The 19,117-nt window shown below is 38.9% G+C and overlaps 1 protein-coding gene across 1 annotated transcript in view; it reads left to right on the top strand.

Moving 5' to 3' along the window:
* Positions 1 to 17,858, top strand: part of LOC124282829 (wings apart-like protein homolog) — a 40,477-nt gene extending 22,619 nt beyond the window's left edge. Inside the window, 16 exon segments of the mRNA XM_046718862.1 lie at positions 1,015 to 1,086; positions 2,243 to 2,410; positions 2,582 to 2,718; positions 4,200 to 4,311; positions 6,257 to 6,499; positions 7,127 to 7,238; positions 7,520 to 7,620; positions 7,881 to 7,957; positions 8,694 to 8,815; positions 8,818 to 8,844; positions 9,811 to 9,926; positions 10,329 to 10,445; positions 14,137 to 14,383; positions 15,120 to 15,208; positions 15,426 to 15,521; positions 16,008 to 17,858. Coding sequence (XP_046574818.1) covers positions 1,015 to 1,086; positions 2,243 to 2,410; positions 2,582 to 2,718; positions 4,200 to 4,311; positions 6,257 to 6,499; positions 7,127 to 7,238; positions 7,520 to 7,620; positions 7,881 to 7,957; positions 8,694 to 8,815; positions 8,818 to 8,844; positions 9,811 to 9,926; positions 10,329 to 10,445; positions 14,137 to 14,383; positions 15,120 to 15,208; positions 15,426 to 15,521; positions 16,008 to 16,073 — 1,902 coding nt within the window. The 3' untranslated portion in view covers positions 16,074 to 17,858.
* Positions 17,859 to 19,117: the final 1,259 nt, after the last annotated feature.

The following is a 19,117-nucleotide window of genomic DNA, read 5'->3' as shown; positions in this document are numbered from 1 at the left end:
ATACATCAAAACACTGAGACTAGTATTATAAAACCCATATTAGTCACATGCACATTACTGTAGTGATGCACTAAACCTTTATGCAATTCTAAACCCTATTTCATCTCCACTTGCCCAAAATCCCTTTTAACCTCCCTTCGCCCTTATCCACATTTCACCTCCCCTCACTGTAAGCCTTATTTCACCTCTCCTCGACGTAGTCCTTGTTTCACTTCCCCTCACCATAAACCCCATTTCACCTCCCCTCTACCTAATCCTTGTTTCACCTCCCCTTGACCTAAGCCTCATTTCACCTCCCTTCCTCCTAAACCCCTTTCACCTCCCCTTGACCTAAGCCTCATTTCACCTCCCTTCCTCCTAAACCCCTTTCACCTCCCCTTGACCTAAGCCTCACTTCACCTCCCTTCCTCCTAAACCCCTTTCACCTCCCCTTGACCTAAGCCTCATTTCACCTCCCTTCCTCCTAAACCCCTTTCACCTCCCTTGACCTAAGCCTCATTTCACCTCCCTTCCTCCTAAACCCCTTTCACCTCCCTTGACCTAAGCCTCACTTCACCTCCCTTCCTCCTAAACCCCTTTCACCTCCCCTTGACCTAAGCCTCACTTCACCTCCCTTCCTCCTAAACCCCTTTCACCTCCCCTTGACCTAAGCCTCATTTCACCTCCCTTCCTCCTAATCCTTGTTTCACCTCCCCTTGACCTAAGCATGACTTCACCTCCCCTCCCCGTAAACCCCATTTCACCCCCCTTCGCCCTAAATGCCATTTCACCTCCCCTTGACCTAAGCCTCATTTCACCTTACCTTCTCCAGTGTAAAATGTATCCATTCTATTATATTTTGAGTTCAAATGACACAACACTTAAAATTCATTACACAAGTGTAAGAAAACCTATAGGAAAGAAAGACATGCACATGTCTGTTTGACCAATGATATGTTTGCTTGTACATTTTGATTACTGAAGAGATTTCTATGTTTGAGAATATAATATGTTCATGTGCACATTGTCTTTCAGTCTCCAACAAAAGCGGTGTACAATCCTCGGTCCTGGCAAGGCAGCTTGGATCATGGCAACCCATCATCAAAGGTAAGCATTTCTGTGGACTCTAGTCAGTCTCACATTCCCTTAACCATTTTATTTTCCATACAGCCTAGTCCTCCCTGCTATGCTAAAGCTCTAAATGAAGCAAGTCTAGATTTCCCCAGGTTCCGAATCTTTGGTCTCTGGAGTGGGACTCCTTTTCAGTTTGAATAGGTTTATTTGTTACAATCAAATATATATATACATTCAGAGACTAAGCGTTAGGCTACTGAGCACTTCTGTATTATAGAATAAAGTAAGTATTATCTGTTTTATGGATGATGGTAAAATTTCTTAAAGTTCACCAATTGATCTTGTAGTGACATATTTCTACTGGATACCTGCTATAAAGAAAGAGCTTGATACAGTATCTGTGGAGAGTGATTTTGTCTGCCTCATGACCACACCAGGGTTTCGCTTCTTATCACTTTATTTGTCAGTGGTCAAACTCAAATGTTTGTTGTATATTATTTCTGTATGATATAGAGATTCTTCATATGTGTTTCAAATGGTATGTTATTTAAACATTTTGGTCAAACTGAAAGTCCTTGTTTTTGTGAAATGTTGTTATATCTTTGTCAGTTACTCAGGCTTAATCACCACCAGATATGATTATGGCAGGAAAGAACTATTCTGTTTGCTTTTCATTTTAAGTCCTACTGTAGTGGCCCTAAAATTTCTGAACCCGTGCTGGGATTTGAACCACGGATATTCTTATTTGAAGTCAACATGTACATGACCAAAGAGGTTTCTCTCCACCCTTTCTGTCTCTATGTACTGTCATTAAGCCACATGACAGTGATTCAAAATGCTTTTTAATAAACAGTCCTTATGAAATAATAAACTCTCCAATGCATGCTTAAGAAAACTAAATGTCTTGAAAAGATCTACATGCAATGTATGGTAAAAACATATAAACTGTCCCTCCTGAAAGGAAAGGAAACCTGAACAAAAGTTAATTATCAGATCCTTAGTGCCATCTGCTGTCAGACTTTTATAGACAGTTTCAGTAGAAAAAGGCTGGGAATAAATGCCATGGTGTTTTTCCAGGAAGACACATACAGTGAAAATATTCACTGTGTGTCAGTGTCTAATGTTCCAGTTGTCAAGTAATTCATGCTATATATCAGTACATCATGAGGTTCTTTACCTTCTACCATAGGAGGAAAGCAAGCCACAACCTACAGTAAACGTGAAGGCATTAAAAGGGTTTGCTGAACCAGATCCTAAGGCAAAGTCAGCTCCCAAACTGACCAGGGCCGTCCACTGGCCAAGCAGACTTGGGGATGAGGCCTACACATCCATCAGAGTCAACAAGGAACATCGTCCGGTAGGACCAACATTTTATACTGTATTACAACATCATCAGATCATTATTGAGGACAAAGGATATTGTTCAAAATTTGTTTTAAGGATGTTCGATGACATTACACTTTGGATAGTCATCATACTAAGATCGTGCGTACAATTAGAATCACTTAGCATTGATCTTTGTTTGCAGCTGTTCACGGTTGTGCGGAATGTGAAGCAGGCCTTTGAGGTGCAGGAATCAGGAGAGACACAAGACTTCATGGATGATGTGGAATATCTGTTAGATGGCCTTCAAGACACAGAACCTATGCCAATCAGGTGTTTAAGGTAGGTGTTTCACAATACAGTGTACATCATCAGCGGGTTGGATGTTGAGGGAAAGGTCTGCAAACAGCAGTGTATATTTTCAGTGGGTTAGATGTGAGGAAGATATGTCACATCTTAGTGTATGTAGTCAGTGGATTGAGTGTGAGGTCGATTCTTTACACAGCACTGTGGGTTGAATGTCTGAGGTAGGTGCTTCACACAACAGTGTGTGTAGTTGGTTGGTAAGATGTCTGAGGTAGGTGCTTTGCACAACAGTGTGTAGTTGGTGGCTTGGATATCTGAGGCAGGTGCTTCACACAACAGTGTGTGTAGTTGGTTGGTAAGATGTCTGAGGCAGGTGCTTCACACAACAGTGTATGTAGTTGGTTGGTAAAATGTCTGAGGTAGGTGCTTCACACAACAGTGTGTAGTTGGTGGCTTGGATATCTGAGGTAGGTGCTTCACACGACAGTGTATGTAGTTGGTTGGTAAGATATCTGAGGTAGGTGCTTCTCACAACAGTGTATGTAGTTGGTTGGTAAGATGTCTGAGGTAGGTGCTTCACACAACAGTGTATGTAGTTGGTTGGTAAGATGTCTGAGGTAGGTGCTTCACACAACAGTGTATGTAGTTGGTTGGTAAGATATCTGAGGTAGGTGCTTCACACAACAGTGTATGTAGTTGGTTGGTAAGATGTCTGAGGTAGGTGCTTCACACAACAGTGTGTAGTAGTTGGTAAGGTCTGAGGTAGGTGCTTCACACAACAGTGTATAGTTGGTTGGTAAGATGTCTGGTAGGTGCTTCACACAACAGTGTATGTAGTTGGTTGGTAAGATGTCTGAGGTAGGTGCTTCACACTACAGTGTATGTAGTTGGTTGGTAAGATGTCTGAGGTAGGTGCTCACACACAGTACAGTGTATGTCTAGTTGGTTGGTAAGATGTCTGGTAAGATGTCTGAGGTAGGTGCTTCACACAACAGTGTATGTAGTTGGTTGGTAAGATGTCTGAGGTAGGTGCTTCACACAACAGTGTATGTAGTTGGTTGGTAAGATGTCTGAGGTAGGTGCTTCACACGACAGTGTATGTAGTTGGTTGGTAAGATGTCTGAGGTAGGTGCTTCACACAACAGTGTATGTAGTTGGTTGGTAAAATGTCTGAGGTAGGTGCTTCACACAACAGTGTATGTAGTTGGTTGGTAAGATGTCTGAGGTAGGTGCTTCACAACAGTGTATGTAGTTGGTTGGTAAGATGTCTGAGGTAGGTGCTTCACATGTATGTAGTCGGTGGCTTGGATATCTGAGGTAGGTGCTTCACACAACACTATATACAGTCAATGGGTTGGTTGGGTTGGTGCTTCACACAGCAGTGTATGTGGGTAGTGTTTGGGCATCTGAACGATGTGCTGTAGTCGGTGGGTTGGATGATTTGAATGAACCCAGTAGTAATTTAAAAATGTTTAAGAGATCTCACAATTAAATGTGTTGCCATGTGTTGGTTTCAGCTGTATCCAGCTGGCTGGAAAGTGCACTCTACCTGCATTCCGCATGCACTTGAGAGCCCATGGCATCATGACCAAGATCTTCACCATGCTGCATGATGCCAACACAAATCCTGTAAGTGTAGCTTGCCAGAGTAGTATCAGCCAGTCAGTGTGTCATGCAGCTGTGGAATATTCAACACCTGTGACCACGGGAACTTGGCTTCATGCAAATACTGGTTGAAACTCCAAATACATTGAACTTTTGCTTAAATTGACCTAGAAGAAGAAATTATTAGTAACAATGTTTTTAGCTAATTATCAAACATTGGGGTGAATGGCATTCTTATGGGTAATATTTTGTTGAGAAAACACAATATTGAGGTTAAAAGAAATGTTGGTTCAAAGATGTGACACATTGATTGATTCAGCTGGAGCCCGGGGCAACTGAGTGAAGTGTCAGTAAAATGTCTGAAGCCAATGTTTGCATTCAGGAGTGCAATACAAATACAGATGTCAACCTGGAAAAAAGTAATAGCTATATATGTACATGTATGTGAAAATCAATTCAAACTGTGCAACAGCTATTTGTTCATGATATTTATGGTAAAAGTGTTCAAAATATCCATTGACAGTCATATGTTTTTGAACACAATAATGTGAGACAATGTAATGATATGGTCCTAAATAATGGAATGAACTTAAAGGTCACATGCAACGTAAAACACAACTTTTCAGATTCTGATACCTTTCGGTATGGACTTTCCGAAAACAAATCATCAAAAATGCAAATTCAACTTATAAAGTTGAAAAATAACGCGATGAAAAAACCCGCTGGTTTTAACAGCTGGGCTGCACTCATAGCTCGTGTGCAGTGAAATAGGTTCGCGCAACTTTGAAGTGGGCTGTCCGGTGAATACTCGGTGAAGGCTTTGGTGTGAGCTATTTTCCTAATGTTTTGTTGATATCTCACAGGCGCGAGCTTTTTATATGTTATTACAGTAGAAAAACTGTTTATATAATTTCATTTGTCTATTTCACCACACATTCTTCTTACCGAGTCACTTTCTCAGTTCATTACTTAAAAGCAATGTCAGAATTTCTAACTGTGATATAGATCTGTCGTTGTCACAGACAAAATTCAATGTTTTGTTTTATTGACACCTGTGTGTCTGCCTGCCTGTCTGCTAATGACAATATTCAATACACAACTGCGATCACTGATCACATGCAATTTGAATTTAACACCAATCAGGCTATACACCATAAACAAAACGCATTGATTTATGGCCCGAGTTCGGTCTCTGTCACATTATGTAATTACACAGACAGGCAGGTGTGATACTTGAACACATGACATGTTATGATGTCTGTTGATTGCAAAATGTTATACACAAAAAATGAGCATGTATTTACAAAACCCAACATCTCTATATATATACACACACAATGAGCCGCAAGGGCATCTGCAAATGAACCAGCCGTTACACTTGAGTGCACACCCACCCGCTCTGACTGGGTTCGGTATCCCGGCTGCTTCGTTTCTTGGGAAGTAAACCCAAGTACACAATATTGCACTTTTGATTTGCGATTGTACGCTTATAATTTTGTTTATATGTTTTTTCATAACCAGCAATGTATATTATATGTCATGAATAAGTGATAATTGTGTTTTAATTATATTTGATTTTTTGGTTGCCTGTGACCTTTAAGCTTTTTGCAGAATTTGTTCAGTATTCAGATAATTAAAACGTGATATTTTTTTCTGTCAATGAAGATTTCCAGCGATAATGCTGATAACTCGCACAGAAGATGAAACCTTATTTTTAGTTCATTAGGCAAGCTTTTGACATTAAGAATAGTTGTGATACAATTATTTAATCTGTATATCCTTCTTTCTTCACAAGCAATGTAGTCCTAAAAATGGTCTATTGGCACCTTTAAGAATCACCAACTAAAGCCATGTTATAAGTGCTCATGTTCAAGTTAGTCCAAACAATAATTAAGAAACAATCATACCTTGTGATGGTTTGTTTATAAAAACTTGACAATGACCAGATCCCTGTTTGTTCCTACTTAAGAGTCTGGCACTGAGCACTGCCACAATGATGTACATGCTGAGCAAGGACCGGTTGAACATGGACCTGGACCAAGAGAGTTTGGATCTCATGCTTCGACTCCTGGAGGTGGACTCCGAGAAGAATGGTGAGGTACAGCTTGGTCAGTCTGATCTCAAGGAGCTTGAGCGTACCAGGCAGCGTGTGTATGAACTGTGTGAACAGATGCAGAATGTTGGGACCAAGATGGACTTGGATACCATATCGGTAAGACATTACTCAAAGAATATATTTGCGGGTTTGGGGGGTTTGGTTTATTTTTGTTCAAATACTTACAGTCCCGGTTAAGAATGATTCCAGCAACCTTTGCCTTTCAAGGGGCGGTGGGGTAGCCTAGTGGTTAAAGCGTTGGCTCGTCACGCCAAAGACCCGGGTTTGAATCCCCACAGGGGTACATTGTGTGAAGCCAATCTCTGGTGTCCCCCGGCGTGATGTTGCTGGAACATTGCTAAAAGCGGCGTAAAACCAAACTCACTCACTCACTCACTTTGCCTTTCATATGATGTGACAATATGGATTGAGTTTTTATACCTGGTGTGTGTGTTGATTATGTATTACTGTTTCCCAAAAGACTGAAACATGGATGAAGTTTCAGTAGGTGAAGTTTATGGCCCTGATTCAGTTGTTTACAAGCCTTCAACATACTGCTGGGATGTTGCTGAAAACCACCTTGATCAACAAACCATTACTTCCGTTATAACACATGCATTGGTTTCCAAATTTGATTGTTGCTTTTATAGTTGGATTGTTGGTGAGAAACTAAATAGCAGTTTCCTTACATGCTTCTTCTCTTGATAGATGAGATATAAAAGAGTTCTGGTTTAAACATTGCAGACCGGTAACTTAGCCATGGAGTCATTGCTGAGCCTGACATCCCGGAAGGCTGGCGAGTGGTTCAAGGAGGAGCTGCGATCTCAGGGAGCTCTAGATCATATTGTAAATACAGGTAAGGTACTGAAGACTCAGAAAGGACTGTCATTTGAACTGTTACTAATTATTATGTGTATCTTTTAGTAACTGATATAGTTTTCTTGAAATTTTTATTCACAGTTTAGATTGTGTTACATATACTGATATGTATTGAGTCCTGATTCAGTGGATTAAATATAAGTACTATTCCACATATATTACAGGTAGTTAAATCAAGTGGTCATGACCAGTTTCACTGCTTTTTTAGGGTAGAGATCATACTGTCAATGCTCTGTCATCATTCCTTATTGATTTCAGTCAACACCTGCTCGCAATATGTAGGCCATGAGATTGTGTCAAATGACAAGTCGTTGCCAAACTTGAGGAAACTAGATCGATGCCTGCGAGTATTAGAGAATGTAAGTACACCTGGTGATGTGTCAGTGTATATTTTGATTGATGGTTGCTGTAATATGGTGGGTTTGGGGCTCATTTGATCATTAGATCAACTAACGTAACACATGTAGAAGTATAAAATACATGGTGAAAGCCATAGACTGACATAATACTGATCGATATAAGTTGAACTTGAACTGGCCTTACTGAACCACTACAGTTATAGTGAAATGTTAGATCGTCTTTTACAGTTGTAAAGTGATTCTGTTGTGTTTGTTTGCAGATAACTTATATGAACACAGATAACCAAAGCTATGTGATCTCCTATGAGAATGCACTGCTGATCACTTCCATCTGTAGGTGAGTAGATGTACCAGTCTTCTGAAAGTAAGGCAGTTGTCATCATGTTCCAGGACAGAACAACCCATAGTGCCCATACTTGTAGCAACCTGGAGAGAATGCAGGGAATAATCTAGACCTACCTTGAGGCATATTGGGCCCAAGTCTGCAGTACGCTGTTATGGCTGTAGTTCGCATTACAGCTTTGACTTGTATTTCACTGTTAAAAGGACTAGATTGATGTTGTACAAAGACCCTTCCAGGCCTGCGTCAATCCCCAATTCACAAATACAGGAAATAGGTCTACTAGAGCTATAGCAAGGTGTATGTGGTGCACTGTTGTGGGAAAGCTTGTTGTTGGTGGTTGCTTGGGTTAATAAGAGACTACAACTCCTGTGCTGCCACCAGATTAAGGTGAAGTTATGCTTAAGCTATTAATGGAGGGCCTCTATGGAGCAATGCGGATAAGAGCAATACTAGATCACAATTAGATGTCTTTTTATTCTTTGAGTTTAAATATGTCAGCTCATCCTTGTCAAAAAGTTGGTTGAAATTGGGTGGTAAGTCACTGTGATTTTACGTCAAGACTTTAGTGTTTGAGTTGATATAAATGTCATACCACTGACATAGCTCACTACCTTCAGTGTTGAACAACATTCTCCCCACTTATTCTAAGTCATCATGTCATTGTGTAGTTGTTAGGGGTCTTCATGAGGTTAATGATTGGGTGGCTAAGTGAGATTGTCATGTTTTGCAGAGTCCTCCAAGCCTGTGAGGACAGCATGCCCATGTATCCTGTGACTGAGGACCCCGAGAAGAACAAGATGGTGAAAGAGACGCTGGGCTACACAATCATCAGCTGTGTCCTCGCCATCCTGCGGTGCTCCTCAATGTCACACATGACAATGGTAAGTCTCACAAGCAGTAAACAGTGGATGTGTACAAGGTGAATTTGCTGCTATATATGTGTTCATTTCAGCAGCTGTGCTATGTGTGGTTTCTCAACCATGGGCTGACAACAGGTTTACAGGATTTATGACCATGCATCCAGACTGAACATTCATTTGAAATCATTTGAATAGTCATCTATATAAAGCAACATAATAAGAAGACACTTCTACCTGTCGCCACCTAAGTTATTATTCCACCAAAATAAGCGCCACGTTAAGAAAATTGGTAATATTTCACTTGATTCCTCACATTTAACATCTACTGTCTTTTCGTATTTAAAATTGATCTTCCATGCTCTAGAGGACCGCCTCCGTGGTGTAGTGGTTAGAGCGTCCGCCCGGAGAGCGGAAGGACGCGGGTTCGATCCCCGACTGCGTCATACCAAAAGACGTTAAAATATGGTACTTGTTGGTCCCTGCCTGGCGCTCGGCATTAATGGGTACAACAGAGACTGGTCAGCTCGGAGTCAGTATAATGTGTCTGAGTGGGGTATTCATACTTCACTGCGGCATGGTATCTCAGTGAGCTAGCACTATAAAGTACAAGCAGCCTCACATACACATACACACGCATGCACGTCATCATATGAGCGAAATATTCTGAAGCACGACGTTAAACCCAATTTCACCTCACCTCCATGCTCTAGAATTTATGTTTTATGTTTGTCATGTATATTTGTCTAAATATATTGTAATATGTAGTGTACCCTCATTGTATATTCTGCACCATGTGGAAAGGCATTGATATAAGCCACAGGCTTGTTTGCCAATCCACTCCATTTTGTTAATGTATTATATGCACATGCTCTTTTGAACAATAAATATTGTTTAAACCAAAGCAACATATTACAGACTCTATTATCAGTACAACAAGGAACCTAGTTGAATATTTCCTAAATGGTGTGTATCCTGTGTATGTTGCAGAGTTTGGGAGTACCAAGGTGGGGGAGCAGGAAGGACTGATGGAGTGTGTGCTGCTGTGTGTTTTCTCCACTACACAGTATGCACCTGCCGACCAGAAGTTTGACATCCTTGTCCTGGTGAGAAAGCAACATATTATTTCATATACAGAGACTGGGAATGAGATTGAGGAAATTGGTCTACTGATGGTCTCACAGTTGAAGGTTAACATCTGGGTCATGTTCTTTTTTCTCCCAAATGGAGCATTTTCTAAAAGAACATGAACAAATCAGAGAACTTAAATCCAAGGGAGATAATCAGTGTCGTCTGTTTTTGGGGGGGCGGTGGTATGTGGTGTTGTTGTTTTATTTTATTTTCCATAAAAAGAAGAACACGAGAATATATGTGATTTATGATGTATGATTATTGGGCAATATGCTTTCATTGTTTTGGAACAACTCTACAGAAATTTCACTTCCATTTATATAGTGTGAGATTAATACAATGATTGTGTGAGTGAGTTTTGTCTCCTCCTCCTTCAGTGTATTGGGCTGCTGATCAACATGGTGGAGCACTGCCTATCAAACCGACGCCACCTCATAGAGAACCAGATTCCACTCTCCTCAGGAAAAGTGTCTGCTGTCAAGGCCCTTATCGAGGTGCGTAAGCCTGGAGGAAGTCTCACCAGGGTTGAAATTCTGTGCATTAGAGTGACCCCCATCATAATGGGATTGTCCCTGAAGAGATTACATGGTGTTGATGGGATGAAAGAAGTTATGAATGTACATTTACTGAAGTTCAATAATAAACACTTTATTTTTAAAAAGTACAACTAGCTGAATCTCTGAATTCACAGTGCAATTTAGAAAGTGATCAAACGTAACACATGTCATATTTGAGATTACACTTTCTCATTCAGAACAGATTCTAGTACTTATATTGGGTTGAGTCCCTTCCGGGATTTGAACCCATACTCTCAGAGTCAGGCACCTAATCACCAGGCCAGCTATTCTCGAAACGTTCGTAGCCCTACGAACTTCTTAAGCCCATTCTTAACACATTTGCTATGATCAAATTTAGAATTCTTAAGGCTACGAACGTTTCGAGAATAAGGGCTCAGCACACAAAGTCAGCCATCTAATCCACTCAGGCTTCCACAAGATGGAAGTGCCTGATCTGAGAGTCTTCGTTCGGATCCTGGATGAGACTCCACCCAACAAGAGTACTAGAATCTGTACTTTCTGGAGAAAGTGTAATCCCAAATATAATGTGTTATAACTAAATCTCATTAAGTCACTTTGGTTGCAGATATTATGTTGGGACAGTCAGCCAGTCATGGGTCAGGTGGTTGCATTAGGTGACCCGCCTGTTAGTTTGACATTGTACCCTGTCGGTGTAGATTGCTGCCAATGTTGTCACTGGTTGATGCATGGCCCAGACTGCAGGCTGCAGTAATGTTACTTGCATATTATTGTCATAAGTAGTGTTCCATTACTCACCTTTGCAAAAATGAATGTGATATTCAGTGTCCCCATGAAAGACATAAGATGTTCTCAAATATTTGACCCTTGTCCTTTACCAGGCCTCCAAGTTCATATTTTGACTAATTGTTATTAGCTAAATGAAAATGAAAATTTACTATCCAAAATTTAGTGTTAGCTGCCATACAGATTTTCAGTTATCGTTGACATATTGTCAGATTTACTAAGTTCCACTATTAGAGATCACAATAGATAAATATTTTGTAAATAATCCCATAGCCGATCGGAACGTCGGAATTATTTATGATGAAAACTGGAATAACTGCCTTGATTTTTTACCTCACTCAACAAAGGCTAAGTGTTTCAGATTATTTTGTTGCATTTACCAAATTTTACTCGCAAATGCGACCAATTCACAAGGAGCCATGTTTACTCATGTTTACAATTTGGTTAATTATACAAATTGTCAGACATGTGTGAGGTCCACAACCAGTGTCGGCATATTAGCAATAGAATGATATGAAGCCCCACAGTGAACTGCATCTAATCCTTGTTAATACCTGCTATGTTCAGTCTGTGATTGTCGAGCATTCGGACTGTTCTTCCTATGTAGATACAAAGCATTGTGTGATAAGCTGGTGATGTGTGAGTGTACAGTTGTTGTGTATGTGGTAATAGCAGGAGAAAGAAGCCGTCAGCGAGAGACATACCTGGCTAGATGAAGGCGTCTTTGTTGTCCAAACCCACAGCATTTTCCACTCTTAAGCTGTTGTTGTTGACAAACAAACATGCAGAAGCAACTTCAAAGAGCTTAAGCTAACATGGACGTTCCACAATCACATTGCAAATAGTTTGGAAGGCCTTTAGGCATACATGTGATGATGATGTGGAAAGCTTCACATTGTTAGCAGCAGGAAATGTGTGCAGTGGACTAGACTTAATCTGAGACTTGCTAGCTTGGTTTTAGGGGAATTTACTGTGTGTGGAATGAGGGATGGCAGATTTTGCAGATATTTAACTGGTTGTTCGGCCCTGCTTGTGGAATTGAGTAAATGTCAGTTGCATCAATTTGTATATCACACTTGGAATTTGATATGCTTCAGTTGGTATTGGATGTTGTGCAATTCCTTATCGTTTTTCTTTTGTGACAATTGAGAAAAGGGACGGAAGGAAGAATGTGATATTTCAAGGAGATATCTAGGAATTTATCTATGATTCTAAACTAAATGCCCTTTGTAGGCAATGTGGGGAAACTCTTTTCTATTTTTGTTTTTGTTTTTGTTTTCTAAATCCTGAGTTTATTTGACATATCATTTTACATTCTGTGCAGTAACATTAAGACGTACCACAAAAGGCTATTCCTCTACATTGGTCAAGAAATGCAAATCGCCGTACAATAACATAACATTAGTTTGAACTGTGGACACCATGAATTGGGAATTGTGTAATTCCAATTTTCGAATATTTAAAGACAATTGCAGGACTGAATATTGATTCCAAACAAATCAAGATGGATCCCTGGATACTTGAACTAAAGACATTTTTTAATGAAGAACAGTTAATGCCATACAAGCCTTGTTCTTGTTCCATAACACACTTTTGTGACATTGGATATATTCTGTCAATATATAAGCTTAAGTATCAATCAGATGCAGTTTGTTTACTTATAGACTGGATAGTGAGTTACTTTGATGGTCAGTAATAGTCACAAAATGCCTGAGATGTTTTTTGTAAATGAAATCTTGAACAATATGGCTAAAAAAATGACTGCCCTTAGTGATGTGTTTCTCATTAATTCCAAACAACAGATTACAGATATGGTCAGGTAGGCAACATTGTAGTTTCTCCAAATGATTCCTTGCTTATTCATTGTTTGTAAACTTTATTTCCATTAGATAAGCCATGATGTTCAGGATATATTTTCAGTAGGAATTTGTATAAGGATTTAGCATTATTTGTGTAATGTAAAACGGATAGTGCAGGGATATATCTATGCCTGCACAGAGAAAGATATTTAGACCCAAGTCAACACCATTTGAAACAGAAAATTCCTGTATGGGAATAAAATGTAAATATGGTTACTCTGATGAGATGCATGGGTGATTGTATTCCATCCATAACAGAACCTAAAAAGAACAAGAGGCTAATTTTACAATTTTGCTATGAACACCCAATCTCTTTTAAAATGTTAACATTGAAAGCAATGTCAGTTTGCCTGCCAAGGGCACATAGTGTAGAATGCAAAATAAATCCCTGGAGTGAATGAATGGGCATCCTTTGTTATCCAGTGAATTACATCTGTATTCCATTTTGAAAAACTTTTCACCATAGCTGAATGGCAAGACACTGACAATAGCCATCCATCCAAATTACTTTGTTTAATAAGAGGACATTTGTCATCGTTTGGAGAAAGGGGTTATGGAGGTGGTGGCATTCCTTCCATTATAAATGGGGCGGTAGGGTAGCCTAGTGGTTAAAACATTCGCTCGTCACACCGAAGACCGGGGTTCGATTCCGCACATGGGTACAATGTGTGAAGCCCATTTCTGGTGTCCCCTGCCATAATATTGCTGGAATATTGCCAAAAGCAGCATAAAACTAAACTCACTCACTACATAATAAACAGCAACAGGTTTCACTGTAATCCATAGTTTATTACAGTGTCTAATTTTACACTCAGAAATGATAAGATTGTCTTCTATGCTTCTCACTTTTTTACTGCCGCAAGGTAAGAAAGGATAAGATACAATAGGAGCAACATTTTGGTGTCAGTGTCAACACCATTATAAAGCATATATCTCATACTCCAACTTCTAAATGCCTCTGAAAGAAGTTGCCGCAAGATAGTTACAGCTGTATTGTGTTGCAGTTGTTCTGTGAGAGAGAAAAGGCAGCACGAGCAATGGAGGAACAGCAGAAGGATGAATCAACGTCCAGTACTGACCAACCGTCCCATAACACCAGTGGAGAGTGGCAGGAATCGGAGGCTGGAGTGCAGTGGATTGTGGCTTCTGCAGAAAAGCTTCGGAAACAGCAAAACAGCGACCCAGAGCCATCCCAGTCTGAGAGTCAGGAGGAGCCAAGTGTGCTGGATGATGAGGAGACTTTCACTCAAGGTGAGGAGGGACAGAGACATTCTGTGTACATGTTATTAATACATGGATCTTGTGTTGCAGAACATGGTCTTGTAATGTGTGTACTTTTGTGTTGGGGCCTTTTAACCCAAAGCAAGTATGAAACTGAGTTAAGGAAGACTTTGAGTAGATTCACAAATTTTCCAATTATTACCAAGTGGTAGAAAGTGAATAAGAATCAGCTGATTGTTGTTAAACAATTTTCTAATTTTCTGTCTTGATTAAATATTTTAGTTTGTGATATAGTTTTTGTTGAGTCCATTTTGTTTATGCCACAAATTAGATTAGCACACTATTTAATATTTTGAGTGAGATTCTAAATACAGTTATTGTTGATATTTTAGAGTGTTTTAACATGTTGACTGCCACCACAACTATACTCGTAGTATCAATTCTGTTCGAATTTCCCACTACGAGTTATCTCGTAGCTACATCAGTGGTATTTTAAAACAAGTTTCACATGTTGGCGAAACTTGTTTTAAAATACCACTGATGTAGCTACGAGATAACTCGAAGTGGCAAATTCGAATAGACATTGATAATACGAGTATAGTTGTGGCAGTCAACGTGTTAAAACACTCTAAAATATCAACAATAACTGTATGATAGGCAGTCAACGTGTTAAGCCAAATAGTTTTTGTGCACATATAGTGGCTATTATCTTGTTAATATTTAGGGTTTGTTTAGTTTTATTTAATACATGTATCTTGTGTTTCAGCCTTACACAAAGCTGGCAAACATATGGAGAATAGTATCATTGCATCCTATGTTGCCCTTCTGATTGGCTGTCTTATTCAAGACAACAGGGTAAGGGAACCAGCCTATGCTACATTGTGACCATTATTTAACCATGCCTACATTTTGATTTATCGTAATGAAACCATTTGTTGCTATTACTCCTCTGGAGTTAAGATGATCTCATCTGGAATTGTTGAAAGGTAAATAGTCTATGATCCGACAACCACCTAACCTGTTTGGTGTCTGTGAGGAGATTCAGATGTTATATTTGTTTTTCTTGTTGCAGATGTATGTGGACAGAGTCAAGGAGTATTTACCTGATGGCAGCTTTGATTCCATGATTAAAGTCCTCAAGAAATTCTTAGGTTTTATGAATTTGACTGTAAGTGTTACATCAATTCTCAGTGTTGTATTTGCATAATTATCTAGCAATCCAGAATGTCTATTCTAGAAATATCTGAATGAAATTCATATTTGTTGCAGTGTTTGTGGATTTTATCATTATTTCAGTGGCTAGGTTTCCAGGAATATGTTCAAATAATATGTACATATGCGTCAATATGTGACTATGATCAGTTTGTGAGTGTCTGTTGTTTTATGAATTCTGTTGAGTCCAGGGTTAGAGTAAGTTCTAACTACACTTGATCAGGTGGCTGGATGTTGATTGCTTGTCAGCTTACCATGACGGTGTTGGACGTTGCTTGAAGTACATGATTATTTATACGTAGCTGTGATATATATGACTGCTTTGGACAACTAATTTTAAAACATTTTGTTTCATGCTTCAAAAGCATGTCCAAATATGTAATGCAACTTTTTAACCTACTAGCACCATTATTTTAATATTCTTATTAATTCTTGTTTGCAGAGTGCTATTGGAAACACAGGGGGTCAGCCAATCGCAAGAGTTATAGAAATCTTGGAGGCATGCTGACCTTGACCTCTTCATTCACATTTGTATATTTATTCATTGATCAGTGTCATGAGGGTGAAGGTCGTGGGCGAGACAGGAGGAATCTGTTATCTTCCTGAAACTATGTGAGAAATGATGATGATACAATGATGATGTGGATATTTATATTGTGATAATCATGAAGCTTCAGTTTCTCCTCTGTTGGTTTAGTCAGTATTGATCATTGAGGGCCACTGTGTATTTGAAATGTCTGGGTGTAATTTAACTATTTATTTTGATCAATCACTTTTGTTTTCAACTGCACTATCAGAAGTTCGAGAAAGTGTTTTGGGCATTTAGATACTTATGGACAAGGGTTGAAGCAGTTCCTTGTTCTATCCTACAACGATTTGGTATGCAATACAAGGTGTGGTGAGACAAACTTTTAGGAGTCATACCTGTACTGGAATATTACGTCAATGAACAAGAAGCAGCTCATCTGACCAACATCTATTAATTCCATACTGCTTTTAACATGACTGTGGTGTTTCTATTTCATGTTCATATTTTTGTTTTTTTATTTAATATGAATAGATGCTTGGGGGATACGGGAGCAGTTGAAATTATAGGACTTTCTTTACTGAAAGCCTTAAAGTCTGTGTTATGCAATGTAGTATTAATGTATAGGACGTGATTTGGTCATACTTGTTCCCCTATTCCCCACTGTACCTATCAACCCTGGTTTATATGTTTGAGTATTTCTGAACAATGTTTTTATCCGAGAGGGACATATTTATAGTTGTTTTATTTGACTAAAAATCCCACATTTCAAGATGTTGATGGCAGCAATTTGTTATGTGAAACAGAAGCATTTATTTTATCCTTACATATTTCGTCTCATACAGGATATGAAGATAGAAGGCACTGTTATTTAAATCATGAGTTCCAGTAAACCCTTTGTATGTGTTATGATTTTAGTTCATATGGGTCACCAAAATTGTTTCCTTGTGTATCCTAAAACTGACCACGGTTTTGTGTAAAAAAATACTGTTCCAATTATTCAACCACTGCAGGTTTGTTCATGCACAAGTTATAATTTTATTGAAAAAACCTTCATGCGTAATTCAGCTTGGCATTCATTAAACAACAAACATCTATCATGGCTGAGTACCACTGATGTTTTTCAAGACTTTAACATGAACACATACTAGTACACTTTCTGTAGCAGGATAGGTTATGCAACTTATCTGAATATTTCTTTTGCCTCTCCACCTGTATGAGAACTTAAAGCTTTTAGGATTGTACAGTTTCTATCATCTGAGAATGAAGAAAACTTTAAGGTGTGTGCATGCATGCTTGAGACTTAAGTGTATGTATATATTTGCAAAGATTCCTCCACGAAAACTCATCTTTTAACAGTTTCCAAATTTTGTATGCCAGTGTGAATAGCCTATGTTTTATACAGTGTGTAAATATTTTATATTGTGAATAAAATCAAGCAAAAACAAACATTAGTCAGGAATCATGTATGATTTATAATTGCAGTTTAACTGTCTTGAGCAGGAAATTCATACGATACCATTTCAGTTTGACTGACATTTTTAATACGAGGTACAGAGGTTGAATAGGACTTTTAGGATCATTTTATCCCATTCATACATATGTTTTATCTCATCGATGGTTTCTATATAACTTAACTATTTGTAAAGACCAACGTGTACCTGATTGTATGTGTTGTGCCCACCCACTGTAGATACAAGTGGCACACTCTAGATGTGTACAGTTAGGTGGCTCTGATAATAAAAGAGGTATTTTTATCAGCTCAAATAATGACTTTGTTTTATCTTTACGAACTACAGTAGAATATCATTAATTTGGTTTTCATTCGGATGAAGATTCGCAAACCATTGTTTTGTCTACAGGTGTCGACTTTAGATTTTAAGTTTCTGTTCCTCCTTAGTCTTTAATGCAGCCTTTGAAATTTGTGCTATTCTTCTGGCATGAAACCTGTGCTGAGGACAAGTAACATCCAATGATAGTTGTCCTCATGAAACTGGTACATTGAAGAGCTGTAATTCTGAACCAGTTTTCAATGGTTCCATTTTGCTATGAACTGCAGCATACCAACAACATCTAAGCAAAGTAAACATTTTCATATTGTTCAAGCAGGACTGTCCACAGAATAGTAAGGACACATGAAATATGGTACTGTACTTGTCATAAAAAATGGAATTTCTAAAGCTGTAAATTTAACTGGCCTTATCCTACATTTCCTTGGAATGCAAAATGTGGTTCCAGACAGTGTACACAGAGGGTGTTACTGTGATTATTCCCAAATCGGGGGGCATCTATATTCCCCCACTGTCAGGTGGCCTTGATTAAATTTATCAGTACTCCATAAGCTGTTCCTCATAGAGCTTCAAGTCTTGAATAACTGCCAAATACTTTTAGAAAGAATTTAGAACTGGATGGGGAAATAATTGTGCTATGCTTTTTCAGTTGTTTGCACAGTTAGGATTGATCTTGACCAGCTTGGAGGTCTATATTCAGCCCCATGTCTGCAGCAAGAGTCAGTAAAAAATCACAAATTTGATTTCAGCATTTCTTCTTTCATGCTGGCATAGTTTCAATTAATGTATTCATTTTGTTGGGGTGTACTTGCACCTCCCTGATAACAGAACCAATAAATGAATAGGCTTTAGTATTTAGTTTGCCATTGTTACAATGAATGCAATGTTACAATTCAGTGTTAAAATACTTCCAAATTTAGAAAAATGAGCACTTTTAAAAGAAATTTGATATTTGAAAAAAAGATAAACATTTTGCCCAATTTTACCTATCAAGTACAAATTGGAATCTTAGATAAATCTTGTACTGTGAGTATTGCATATATTCCGGTGTAAATGGAAAAACCTTGACCTGAAGCTTGCCTGATGATTGATCACATGTCTAATTTAACAAGTGAGATAAATTTCAATGATTCAGGGGGGTGGATGGGTAGCCAAGTGGTTAAAGCATTTGCTGGAGACCCAGGTTCGATTCCCACTTGGCAACATTGTTTGAAGCACATTTCTGGTGTCCCCCCC

The sequence above is a fragment of the Haliotis rubra genome, unplaced genomic scaffold (assembly GCF_003918875.1).
Source record: "Haliotis rubra isolate DU_JTF1 unplaced genomic scaffold, ASM391887v1 Scf304, whole genome shotgun sequence".
Taxonomy (NCBI): Eukaryota; Metazoa; Mollusca; class Gastropoda; order Lepetellida; family Haliotidae; genus Haliotis; species Haliotis rubra.
The sequence above is the reverse complement of the archived record's forward strand: the minus strand, read 5'-3'. Positions and strand labels throughout refer to the sequence as shown.